Source organism: Bombina bombina, chromosome 1 (assembly GCF_027579735.1).
Source record: "Bombina bombina isolate aBomBom1 chromosome 1, aBomBom1.pri, whole genome shotgun sequence".
In the NCBI taxonomy this organism is placed as follows: Eukaryota; Metazoa; Chordata; class Amphibia; order Anura; family Bombinatoridae; genus Bombina; species Bombina bombina.
The window spans coordinates 200,349,898-200,364,319 of NC_069499.1; the positions used below are offsets into that span (position 1 = coordinate 200,349,898).

At 40.6% G+C, this 14,422-nt stretch overlaps 1 protein-coding gene across 1 annotated transcript in view; it reads right to left on the bottom strand.

The window, feature by feature from the left end:
* LOC128657199 (spectrin beta chain, non-erythrocytic 5-like) overlaps positions 1 to 13,276 on the bottom strand; it is a 46,646-nt gene extending 33,370 nt beyond the window's left edge. The window contains exons 1-2 of the mRNA XM_053711456.1: positions 13,160 to 13,276; positions 488 to 655 (exon numbers count right to left, since the gene is read on the bottom strand). Of these exons, the coding sequence (XP_053567431.1) occupies positions 488 to 655; positions 13,160 to 13,276 (285 nt within the window). The remainder of the gene's footprint in view (positions 1 to 487; positions 656 to 13,159) is intronic.
* Positions 13,277 to 14,422: the final 1,146 nt, after the last annotated feature.

Here is a 14,422-nt window from a genome sequence, read left to right on the forward strand (position 1 = left end):
AAAAATAAATTGTCACAATGTCTTGAACTGGTCTGTATACACTAGTTTATAATTTTATATTACATAATCTTCTGGACCAATTGATTTTATTTTTCTGAACTTTGTGTCTAGTAAATAAAATATTAAACATGCTTTATTAAATATGTGATAGATATAGGATCATATTACTTACTACTCATTTGAAAGAGGAGTTACTTCTCTTTCAAAGTAGGAGTGTCATGAATGCATTGATGTCATTTTGGCCAAGAAAAATACACAGTTTCAGAACCATCCCCCCTTTTATTACTCTAGACCTGGTATAAAACAGATTAATACATATTAAAATTTAATTATAGCCACATGATATACAGGCAAGTAACCCTCATTTGGAAGTAGACATTCCCCTGCTTTTAAGTGAAGTAGTCTTATGGCTTAATTTTTTGCTGAGACAGAGACAGAGTTACGCATTGAAAGAAAGCACTGTTAGCAAATGCTTGTTAAGCCTTACCTTGGTTTTAAGAAAGGTGAGAGCTTTGCTATTGTTTTCCAAGAAATGCACTCTCATTACACCTCGAGCAGGTTTGGGCACCTGTTCTCCAGATATTAATTCCAACAGAACTAATAAGTAGAGTCCGTCTTGTAATTCAGTGTAGATATCTGTAATCACCTTTTTATCCTGCATATAACAAGAATATAACAAATGAGTGTCTTCACATCTTAAAAACAAAAAGTTGAAAGTAAATGCGTTCGCTAAAGTGCGATCGAATTTAATGCGTGTCAGGTAAGCACGAATGAATACCTTGCGTAAAGGGTTAGGAATAAAATAAAAGTTGCACAAAACACAACATAAATACAATAAAATAAACTGCCACACTCATATATTTGCGCTATTTGGGTTACCGCTTTCGCAAAATATATTTTTTTAACTTGTAATAGGAACATAACCCGACTAGCGCAAAAAACGTAACTCTACATTGCGAAAAAATAACGCACTACTTATAATCTAGCCCATAATATCTATCTATCTATCTATCTATCTATCTATCTATCTATCTATCTATATGTATATATATATACTGAATCTATCTATCTATCTATCTATCTATCTATATATATATATATATATGCTGTGTGTATATATATATATATATAATAGTAGAAATGAAGGGCACTCTCAGGACTTTTTACTTCCAACAACTGATAGTGTTTATTTTGAAATCATCAAATTTTATACATGGATAGTCATTGTCGACGTTTCAGCTCTTTCTATGAGCCTTCTTCAGGACAAGTAATTATCCTAAATCGGCTTGTGAGCCATTCTCCCCAAGGGAAAATTCATTTAAATTTTCCCTCGGGGAGAACGGCTCACAAGCCGAATTAAGATAATTACTTGTCCTGAAGAAGGCTCATAGAAAGAGCCAAAACGTTGACAATAACTATCCAAGTATAAAATTTGATGATTTAAAAATAAACACTATCAGTTGTTGGAAGTAAAAAGTCCTGAGAGTGCCCTCCTTTTCTACTATTATCTACACGTGACTTTTGAGGATTGCACCCAGGTTACTATAACACTACAGAGGTTGGAGTGCTGGGCCACCGGCTATTTTGACATTATATATATATATATAAAACGGGTTATTTATATTTTTTTTCTTACATCTATAATAATTAATTACTTACATTAATTTTGAATATTTTTCAATATTTATATTGATCGTTAGTTAGGAAACCCACCACCATACCTCTTTTCTATAGTGTAGCTCCCCATCCCTCCTTGTCCTTTCATTTTTTTTTTCTGCAGTGTAGAGCCATCCCACTCCCTCCCCCTCCCTCCCCTCTCTGCTGGACCGCCCACCTGCCTACCAGACCTCCCGCTGTCACCACCAGATAATTGTTACAGAGGGTAACACACACACCGTCTGTAACGATCTGGCATCTACCTTCATATGGAACCAGAGCACCAATCACTCTCCGGTTCCATATGCAGGCAGATGCCATGAGCTCAAGAACTCCAGCTCAGATATATATAATATATATATATATATACGTTGTGCGGTACGATCAGCAAAGTACTGCACAACGTACTGTATATATGCATCATAATGGCTTAATGGGTTAATAACTTCTGTCAGGTTAATGCACAAGCAATAAGTGTTAGGTTCTGTCTTCTGCACTCTACATTGAGGTCTATGTTGAGAAAAAAATATCTAAAGTCCTTTATTTAGCGTGCGTCAGGTTTTTCTCTTGCGCAAAGTTTTAGTTTGCACTTGTAATACGCACTCTAACCCTGTGCGACATTTGTAATCTGGCATAAAAATTGTGGTTATTTCACTGATCCCAGAGACAGACATCCCTAAACCTAAAACAGGCTACACTGTGATTGAGCTGTGCAGGAGCTAAATGATATCTGCCCATAATTGGGCACAGCAAAGAGCAAAGATAAAACAGAGGCTTTTCAAAGGTTGTGTCTCTAGACTGCAAAACATTTTCTTAATAACATAACAGTTTTAAATGCTTTCTAAAGTTATTTTGTGTGCAGATCTCTTGCAGTGTAGTGCTTAATTGCCAACATATACACTATAAAAACCAAACAAAAAAACTTTGAAGCCCCTTTGAGGTTAAAGTGCGTGCCAGATAAAATATACAAACAAATGATTTATTCAGTTTTGGATTAAGTAAATCTATAGGATATGGTCTGTAATTAGGGAATAGTTAAGCATTTACCTAATTTGTTCATTTTAAATGAAAGTCCAATGTTTACTGAATGTTCTGGCATTCATTCTTTTGTTGTTTTTTACACTTCAGTATACGTAATATTTCGTTTTAAACACAAGATGTGTTTATGTCTAATTTGTGTGATGGATACTGCATTATACAACATTCAGAAAGGGGGGAAAATCACACCCCACATTCCAGTGCTTATTCCCTTTGACTTACAGGAAAACTTTTATTTGATCACAACCTTTAATTAGGTAACTATTTTCTATAGGTTTAGCAAAAAAGAAGGTATTGAAAAAAAAGATGTTTATTCAAGGCAGTGCCATATGTATATGCCTTTATTGTTTGTTGGATGAAAAACAGAATTTATGCTTACCTGATAAATTACTTTCTCTTGCGGTGTATCCAGTCCACGGATTCATCCTTTACTTGTGGGATATTCTCATTCCCTACAGGAAGTGGCAAAGAGAGCACACAGCAAAGCTGTCCATATAGCTCCCCCTCTAGCTCCACCCCCCAGTCATTCGACCAAAGGTTAGGAAGAAAAAGGAGAAACCATAGGGTGCAGTGGTGACTGTAGTTTAAACAAAAAATTTTTACCTGACTTAAATGCCAGGGCGGGCCGTGGACTGGATACACCTCAAGAGAAAGGAATTTATCAGGTAAGCATAAATTCTGTTTTCTCTTGCAAGGTGTATCCAGTCCACGGATTCATCCTTTACTTGTGGGATAACAATACCAAAGCTTTAGGACACGGATGAAGGGAGGGAACAAGACAGGTACCTTAAACGGAAGGCACCACTGCTTGCAAAACCTTTCTCCCAAAAATAGCCTCCGAAGAAGCAAAAGTATCGAATTTGTAAAATTTGGCAAAAGTATGCAGTGAAGACCAAGTCGCTGCCTTACAAATCTGTTCAACAGAAGCCTCATTTTTGAAAGCCCATGTGGAAGCCCCTGCTCTGGTAGAATGAGCAGTAATTATTTCAGGAGGCTGCTGGCCAGCAGTCTCATAGGCCAAACGGATGATGCTTTTCAGCCAAAAGGAAAGAGAGGTAGCAGTCGCTTTCCAACCTCTCCTCTTACCAGAATAGATAACAAACAAGGAAGATGTTTGTCTGAAATCCTTAGTTGCTTGTAAATAGAACTTTAAAGCACAAACTACATCAAGATTGTGTAGTAGACGTTCCTTCTTTGAAGATGGATTAGGACACAGATAAGGAACAACTATTTCCTGGTTAATATTCTTGTTAAAAACAACTTTAGGAAGAAAACCAGGCTTGGTACGCAAAACTACCTTATCTGCGTGGTACACCAGGTAAGGTGAATCACACTGTAAGGCAGATAATTCTGAAACTCTTCGAGCAGAAGAGATAGCTACCAAAAACAAAACTTTCCAAGATAGCAACTTAATATCTATGGAATGTAAAGGTTCAAACGGAACCCCTTGAAGAACTGAAAGAACTAGATTTAGACTCCATGGCGGAGCCACAGGTTTATAGACAGGCTTGATTCTGACTAAAGCCTGAGCAAACGCTTGAACGTCTGGTACCTCTGCAAGACGCTTGTGTAAAAGGATAGACAGAGCAGATATTTGTCCTTTTAAGGAACTAGCTGACAATCCTTTCTCCAATCCTTCTTGGAGAAAGGACAATATCCTGGGAATCCTAATCTTACTCCATGAGTAACCCTTGGATTCACACCAACAAAGATATTTCCGCCATATCTTATGGTAGATTTTCCTGGTGACAGGCTTTCTAGCCTGAATCAGAGTATCTATAACTGACTCAGAGAAACCACGCTTTGATAGAATTAAGCGTTCAATCTCCAAGCAGTCAGACGTAGAGAAACTAGATTTGGATGCTTGAACGGACCCTGTATTAGAAGATCCTGCCTCATTGGCAGTGTCCATGGTGGGACAGATGACATGTCCACTAGGTCTGCATACCAAGTCCTGCGTGGCCACGCAGGCGCTATCAGAATCACCAAAGCCTTCTCCTGCTTGATTCTGGTGACCAGACGAGGGAGGAGAGGAAAAGGTGGAAAAACATAAGCAAGATTGAAGGACCAAGGCGCTACTAGAGCATCTATCAATACTGCCTTGGGGTCCTGGGACCTGGACCCGTAGAGAGGAAGTTTGGCATTCTGACGGGACGCCATCAGATCCAACTCTGGAGTGCCCCATAGCTTAGTTAGCTGGGCAAATACCTCCGGGTGGAGTTCCCACTCCCCCGGGTGAAAAGTCTGACAACTTAGAAAATCCGCCTCCCAGTTGTCTACTCCTGGGATGTGAATTGCTGAGAGATGGCAGGAGTGATTCTCCACCCACCTGATTATTTTGGTTACTTCCGTCATCGCTAGGGAACTCTTTGTTCCCCCCTGATGATTGACGTAAGCTACAGTCGTGATGTTGTCCGACTGAAATCTGATGAATTTGGCCGCAGCTATTTGAGGCCATGCCTGAAGAGCATTGAATATCGCCCTCAGTTCCAGAATGTTTATCGGGAGAAGAGTTTCTTCCCGAGACCATAAGCCCTGAGCTTTCAGGGAGTCCCAGACCGCACCCCAGCCTAACAGACTGGCATCGGTCATTACAATGATCCACTCTGGTCTGCGGAAACATATTCCCTGAGACAGGTGATCCTGAGAAGAGAATCTCTGGTCTCCTGGTCCAACTGAATTTGAGGAGACAAATCTGCATAATCCCCATTCCACTGTTTGAGCATGCATAGTTGCAGTGGTCTGAGGTGTATCCGAGCAAAAGGGACTATGTCCATTGCCGCTACCATTAGACCGATTGTCTCCATGCACTGAGCTACAGATGGCCGAGGAATGGAATGAAGAGCTTGGCAAGTAGTTAACAGTTTTAACTTTCTGACCTCCGTCAGAAATATTTTCATTACTACCGAGTCTATCAGGGTTCCTAGGAATGGAACTCTTGTGAGGGGGGAGAGAGAACTCTTTTTTACGTTCACCTTCCACCCGTGAGACCTCAGAAAGGCCAATACGATCTCTGTGTGAGACTTGGTTCTTTGGAAAGTCGACGCCTGAATTAAGATGTCGTCTAAGTAAGGCACCACTGCTATGCCCTGTGGTCTTAGCACCGCCAGGAGGGACCCTAGCACCTTTGTGAAAATTCTGGGAGCAGTGGCCAACCGAAAGGAAGAGCCACAAACTGATAATGCTTGTCCAGAAAGGCGAACCTGAGAAACTGGTGATGATCTTTGTGGATAGGAATATGCAAATACCCATCCTTTAGATCCACGGTAGTCATATATTGACCCTCCTGGATCATTGGTAAGATTGTCTGAATGGTCTCCATCTTGAATGATGGGACTCTGAGGAATTTGTTTAGAATTTTGAGATCCAGGATTGGTCTGAAAGTTCCTTCTTTTTTGGGAACCACAAACAGGTTTGAGTAAAACCCCAGTCAATTGGAACTGGGTGGATCACTCCCATTGTAAGTAGATCTTCTACACAGCGTAAAAATGCCTCTTTCTTTGTCTGATCTGTAGACAGACGAGAAATGTGGAACCGTCCCCTTGGAGGAGAGTCCTTGAATTCTAGAAGGTATCCCTGGGCTACAATCTCTAATGCCCAAGGATCATGTACATCTCTTGCCCAGGCCTGAGCGAAGAGAGAGAGTCTGCCCCCTACTAGATCCGGTCCCGGATCGGGGGCTACCCCTTCATGCTGTCTTGGTGGCAGCTGCAGGCTTTTTGGCCTGTTTACCCTTATTCCAGCCCTGGTAAGGTTTCCAGGTGGCCTTGGGCTGTGAAGCGTTACCCTCTTGCTTTGCAGCCGGAGAGAATGAAGCGGAGCCATTCCTGAAATTGCGAAAGGAACGAAAATTAGCTTTGTTCTTTGTCTTAAAGGGCTTGTCCTGAGGGAGAGCATGGCCTTTTCCCCCGGTGATATCTGAAATAATCTCTTTCAATTCAGGCCCGAAGAGGGTCTTTCCTTTGAAAGGAATGTTCAAAAGCTTGGATTTAGACAACACATCGGCCGACCAGGACTTTAGCCATAGCGCCCTGCGCGCCAAAATGGCGAAACCTGAATTTTTCGCCTCTAACTTAGCTATTTGGAAAGCGGCGTCAGTGATAAAGGAATTAGCTAGCTTTAGAGCCTTAATTCTATCCATAATTTCCTCATATGAGGTCTCCGTCTGGAGCGAGTCTTCCAGCGCCTCAAACCAGAAAGCAGCTGCAGTAGATACAGGAATAATGCAGGCAATAGGTTGGAGAAGAAAACCTTGTTGAACAAAAATTTTCTTAAGTAAACCCTCTAACTTCTTATCCATAGGGTCTATAAAAGCACAACTGTCTTCAATTGGTATGGTTGTGCGTTTAGCAAGTGTAGAAATAGCCCCCTCCACCTTAGGGACCGTCTGCCACGAGTCCCGCACAGGGTCAGGTATGCGGAACATTTTCTTAAAAACAGGAGGGGGAGCAAAGGGAACACCTGGTCTATCCCACTCCCTAGTAACGATATCCACAATCCTCTTAGGGACCAGAAACGTATCCGTGTAAACAGAGACCTCTAGGTACTTGTCCATTTTACACAATTTCTCTGGGATCACCAAAGGGTCGCAGTCATCCAGAGTAGTTAATACCTCCCTAAGCAAAATGCGGAGGTGTTCTAGTTTAAATTTAAAAGCCAATGTATCTGAATCTGTCTTAGGAGGAACCCTTCCTGAATCAGAGACTTCTCCCTCAGACATCAAATCCCTCGCTCCCACTTCAGAGCGTTGTGAGGGTATATCGGATACGGCTACCAAAGCGTCAGAATGCTCATAATCTGTTCTTAAAACGGAGCTATCATGCTTTGCGGGTAATACAGGCAGTTTAGATAAGAAGGCTGTAAGAGAATTATCCATGACTGCCGCTAAGTCTTGTAATGTAAAAGAGTTAGACGCACTAGAGGTACTAGGCGTCGCTTGCACGGGCGTAACTGGTTGTGACACTTGGGGAGAGGCAGACGGGCTACCCTCGTTACCTTCAGTCTGAGAATCATCTTGGGCCACATTTTTAAGTGCAACAATATGATCTTTAAAATGTATAGACATATCAGTACAAGTGGGACACATTCTGAGAGGGGGTTCCACCATGGCTTCTAAACACATTGAACAAGGATTTTCCTTAGTGTCAGACATGTTTAATAGACTAGTAATATATACAAGCAGGCTTGGAAATCACTTTAATCAAATAAAAAACACAATTTGAAAAAAACGTTACTGTGCCTTTAAGAGATAAAAAGAGCACACAATTTTACAAAACAGTGAAAAATGCAGCAATTCTCCTGAAATTTGGGGGAATATAGCTTCTATAAGGCCCTCAAACAGCAGCAGAACCCTCCATGTGAAGCAGCATGAACTTCTATTCAATTCTAACTGCGCATCTGAGGCGCGAAATTAGGCCCCTCCCACTCTACTCCGGAGTTGTGAGGCCTAGTAAATCTCTTAAGTGACTAAAAACCAGCCATGTGGGTAATAACCCCAGAAAGAACCCCAAAAAGACTTTCAAAGTGTCTACAAACGATATTATCCTTGAATAAACAATCGATTGCCCTGAATCAGTGTCAACCAGCATAATTAGCCCTGTTATGTAAGCATTCAATTCCTTACTAAGTCTGTGAACATAGCTTACCCTCCCCTCATGGGGATATTGTCAGTCTTTTCTAGCATTATCTCAGTCTTGTCTAGAAATAAATGACTGAACATACCTCATTGCAGATTACCCTGCAAACCGTTCCCCCCAACTGAAGTTTTCTGGTACTCCTCAGTCCTGTGTGGGAACAGCAGTGGATTTTAGTTACAACATGCTAAAATCATTTTCCTCTCAGCAGAAATCTTCATCACTTTTCTGCTAGAGAGTAAATAGTACAAACCGGTACCATTTAAAATAACAAACTTTTGATTGAAGATAATAAAACTACAATTCTAACACGACATTCACTTTACCCTCCCGTAGAGAGACCCTAGTGCTTAGAGCCGGCAAAGAGAATGACTGGGGGGTGGAGCTAGAGGGGGAGCTATATGGACAGCTTTGCTGTGTGCTCTCTTTGCCACTTCCTGTAGGGAATGAGAATATCCCACAAGTAAAGGATGAATCCGTGGACTGGATACACCTTGCAAGAGAAATAAGCTTTAAACATAAATTATATTAGGTTTAGTATTAATAATTAGTATTAATAACTCTTGTCTAAATCAAAGGAGCTCATAGGGACATATACTGTATTCTGCAATTATACTGTTGTATTCTGGGGCGTAACTACAGAGGTTTCAGAGGTCTCAATTGAAACTGGGCCCACACCTCTAGGGGGCCCATCTTGCACTGTAATCAGTAGTAATGTTACCACAGGGGGGCTCCACCTGCATCATGCCTGGTCCCTCTCTGTGCGCCTTGCAACACAACGCTTACAGTGTAAGGAAAGTGTATGAATTTGACTTTACACTGCTACCACTGTGTTACTGTACAGAAAAGCCTGACACCATATTTGTACAGGAAGGCTGAGCAAGCGACTATCATCTGGCACATGTGTACACATATATAGATATGTATGTATACTTTGGAGCCCTTTCCCCTCCAATACATGAAAAATCATTTTTATTACATTTTAATATTTAAAGTGAAGGTAAACATTGATGAATGAAAGCCCAGTTTTAAAAAAAATACTATTAAAAACAGGGGCACTTTCATTCATCAAAGTTTGGAAAGCAGGCATTTTGTTTAAAAATTTACCTTTCTTCACTTCACAGCCGGAGCAGCTTCCCCCACCCGGAGATCCTCTCTTCACACGTCAGCAATGACTAATCTGGCTTCCTCCAAGCATGGCTTTCCCCCCCAGGGGAGTCAGTGCCTGAGGCTATGCCGTGATTTGAGGAAGTCGGATTAGTCATTGCTGACATGTGAAGAGAGGATCTCTGGGTGAGGGAAGCTGCTCTGGCTGTGAAAAGAACAAAGGTAAGTTTTTAAACAAAATGGCTGCTTTCTAAACTTTGATGAATGAAAGTGCCCCTGTTTTTAATAGTATTTTTATAAAACGGGCTTTCATTCATCAAAGTTTACCTTCACTTTAATAAAGTGTTTTACTGTGTATTTACTGTAAATATTAACTAAGTGTTAGGTTTTGTTTTTCAGTTTGCATTTTCCATTAAAGTCTATGGCAAGAAGAAGTTAGCACAGTCACAATATTCGAAGTCCTTAAGTTAGAGTGCGTCGTTTTTCGCTCGTGTACAGACATTTTAACTTTCAACTTGTAATAAGCACGCTAACCTGTGAACGTTAAAAGTTTACTTCTGGTGGTGTTTGTGCGCAAGCAATAGTGCTCCACTTCTAATCTGGCCCTACGTATTTAGGACAAAAGTGGAAAACGATGCTGTGGGCAAACACACGCTAGATTGTGGGCAAACGCACGCTACAACAAATCCAGCATTAGACCTGTTAACCTCAGCAAAGTGGTTTAGCGTTGGGCTTTAACTTGCTGTCTTGGTTTCCGAGGTTTCATGGGGTAGTTATTTTGCAATAAATAGTCACTGGTTGCAGGGTTATGGCATTGTGTTGGCGCTATACATTTTAATGATGTTTTTGTTTTAATGTCTATTTTCTTGGAAATACCATGCACAAAAATTAATTTAAGACCAAAACTAGCTTTAATAAAACTATATTTCAACATAAATATTTAATTAATTAATTTAATTATTCAGTCTAAAAAATAATAACAGTAAAATTACATGGTGTAGTTGGATTTTGGTCACTAGATAAGAATCAGGGCGGGTCATGTATGTTAGTTTCATATACTGCTGATTACAGGAAGGCATTTAGCCCTCTATAATTACAGGAGTATAGAAAATAAAATGCATTCCAGGAGTGAGATAACTTTAGTATCTTCCTACATTTATTGCCCTTCAAAAATAAATCTTGTTTTCAGTGATTTTACCACAGCTAGTATTCAAAAACTGTTCAGAGGTCAGTGCCCAAAGAGCAGCAGCTAGAATTTATTAATAGATTATACCATAGTTCATAGTTATATTACCACTTTCAGCTCCAAAGTACTTTAGACACATGAATTCAGCTACCTATAAAGTGCTGTCTCCCTAAACCATTTAAGGGAGTTTGGTCTTCAGGCTTTCATGTGGGAGGAGGAGGAGGAAATTGTTTATGAGGACGGATCTACCTGGGGAATCTTAAATCTGTGAAGTAGCTGTCAATTGGGTAAGGAAGAATTTGGTTGTGTACGCTCACACACATACGTGCATACAGTACTGGACCTACTCAACAGAGGGCCCTGTTGCAAATTTTTTTTTGGGCCCCCAATAGGTAACTCTATATAATGATTTTGAGGATAGATAGATAGCTACACCTGCAACATGCGCTAATAAAAGATTACTCTGCATGAGGATTGTACACATTCTGCACAAGCCTATGTCTAGAATGACTGCTATGCCCACCCCAGCCCTTGGGCCCCCGGTGCAACTGCACCTGCTGCACCAATGGTAGTGCTACCCCTGCGAGCATAGGTGTATGTACGCACACACATATTCACGTATACAGGGAAAGTTACATAAAATTAAATATGACTGGACTCAAAAATGAAAAAAAATATTGAAAATTATATATATATGGAGAGGTAGATTGAATGGGGTCTTCTTCCACATGTACAGGGAGTGCAGATTTATTAGGCAAATGAGTATTTTGACCACATCATCCTCTTTATGCATGTTGTCTTACTCCAAGCTGTATAGGTTCGAAAGCCTACTACCAATTAAGCATATTAGGTGATGTGCATCTCTGTAATGATAAGGGGTGTGGTCTAATGACATCAACACCCTATATCAGGTGTGCATAATTATTAGGCAACTTCCTTTCCTTTGGCAAAATGGGTCAAAAGAAGGACTTGACAGGCTCAGAAAAGTCAAAAATAGTGAGATATCTTGCAGAGGGATGCAGCACTCTTAAAATTGCAAAGCTTCTGAAGCGTGATCATCGAACAATCAAGCGTTTCATTCAAAATAGTCAACAGGGTCGCAAGAAGCGTGTGGAAAAACCAAGGCGCAAAATAACTGCCCATGAACTGAGAAAAGTCAAGCGTGCAGCTGCCAAGATGCCACTTGCCACCAGTTTGGCCATATTTCAGAGCTGCAACATCACTGGAGTGCCCAAAAGCACAAGGTGTGCAATACTCAGAGACATGGCCAAGGTAAGAAAGGCTGAAAGACGACCACCACTGAACAAGACACACAAGCTGAAACGTCAAGACTGGGCCAAGAAATATCTCAAGACTGATTTTTCTAAGGTTTTATGGACTGATGAAATGAGAGTGAGTCTTGATGGGCCAGATGGATGGGCCCGTGGCTGGATTGGTAAAGGGCACAGAGCTCCAGTCCGACTCAGACGCCAGCAAGGTGGAGGTGGAGTACTGGTTTGGGCTGGTATCATCAAAGATGAGCTTGTGGGGCCTTTTCGGGTTGAGGATGGAGTCAAGCTCAACTCCCAGTCCTACTGCCAGTTTCTGGAAGACACCTTCTTCAAGCAGTGGTACAGGAAGAAGTCTGCATCCTTCAAGAAAAACATGATTTTCATGCAGGACAATGCTCCATCACACGCGTCCAAGTACTCCACAGCGTGGCTGGCAAGAAAGGGTATAAAAGAAGAAAATCTAATGACATGGCCTCCTTGTTCACCTGATCTGAACCCCATTGAGAACCTGTAGTCCATCATCAAATGTGAGATTTACAAGGAGGGAAAACAGTACACCTCTCTGAACAGTGTCTAGGAGGCTGTGGTTGCTGCTGCACGCAATGTTGATGGTGAACAGATCAAAACACTGACAGAATCCATGGATGGCAGGCTTTTGAGTGTCCTTGCAAAGAAAGGTGGCTATATTGGTCACTGATTTGTTTTTGTTTTTTTTTTGAATGTCAGAAATGTATATTTGTGAATGTTGAGATGTTATATTGGTTTCACTGGTAAAAATAAATAATTGAAATGGGTATATATTTGTTTTTTGTTAAGTTGCCTAATAATTATGCACAGTAATAGTCACCTGCACACACAGATATCCCGCTAAAATAGCTATAACTAAAAACAAACTAAAAACTACTTCCAAAACTATTCCGCTTTGATATTAATGAGTTTTTTGGGTTCATTGAGAACATGGTTGTTGTTCAATAATAAAATTAATCCTCAAAAATACAACTTGCCTAATAATTCTGCACTCCCTGTATGTAAATTTCTAGTTGATATAATAAAATGTAAGATTTGTTATCTTTCATTCTTGAGTGCAGACAATTTCTATCTTGAGAGCTGCCATCTTTTGCATGATGGGTCTTCCATTTTTTTTCATGATGAATCATTAGCTCCAGATGTAAACCACTCCAGTAATGATAGATAGATTTAATCTGCTGGAAATTTCCCCTAGCCACATACAAGTAAGTCAGGCATTGAAACAGCTTATATCTACCTACATGTTCCTTGTAGATGTTGTTCATCCATTTGGTAAATGTCTTCTTCTGCATAATCATGCGCTGCTCCTGTAGCTTCTTGATGTGCCCTTTCTCATATTCATATGCAGCCTCCTCCATGGTGATCCCTGTGTGTAGATCAAATGAGTTACAGGTCAGAAATAAAAACAGTTGCTCATGAACAATTGCAGTTACAAATTTCATATTCCAGCACTTTCTTGTAGATCATTAGAACATTATGTAATGACCTCATTATGTTGATGAGTTATTACGCTATATCACTTACGGAAATTAACTTGCTGCCCTTCCAACAAGACCACCAGAGCTATGTGTATAAATACAGTTTTAAAAAATTATTTATTGTTGAAAAAGGAAAATGAGAACATAAAGTGAAAGTGGGGCTGGAAAAAAAAATCATAGACAATACTTTTTTAAACAGTTATAAGGAAGTAGATATGCTGCATGGGAGAATGCCTGAGAGCTACAGTTACTAGAGGTGACAATGATAAGATCTGAAATTATACCAAGGAGGTGTGTCATGTTACAGGGACTATCAGATAAATACTGAGTCTAATGCTTTTTGGACTGAAGAAGACGGGAAGGAGGAGGCAAAGACACTCCAGCCAAAGGCTTCAAATACCTCCCCCCACTTCCCCCATCCCCAGTCATTCTGCCAAGGGAACAAGAAACAGTAGGAAAAATATCAGGGTGAAAAAAAGTGCCATAAGAACAACTATATATACTGCCACCCCAGAAATAAAGCACGGAGTGAGCTGTTTACACTTCCCGTCAGAAGAAAAGAAAATTATCAGGTAAGCATAATTTATGTTTTTCTTCTTAAACGGGAAGAGTCCACAGGTGCATTCATTACTTTTGGGAAAACAATACCCAAGCTAAAAGACACTGACTGCAAAGAAAGGGTGGGTACAAAAAAGGTGGCTCCTTCGAAAGGCACCACAGCCTGAAATGACTCAACACCCCACAAAAACTATATACGACAAGGGAAAAAAACGGAAGCCTGGGTAACCACTCATCAGTTACATAACCTGTAAAGCCATGCTAGAGACCACTCAGACTTAGAGTCTGCTGAGCACAAGGCTTCTGAGGAGTCAACCATGTGGCACTCAACTCCCACAGAAAACATTTTTGACCTAGAACCAAAAACTCTCTATCAACCCTTGAAAAGGAGAAAAGAGGAACCCATAAATTATCCAAAGGACTATCCAACACGGGATCAAGCCAAACTGGGAAAAACTCTATCTACCC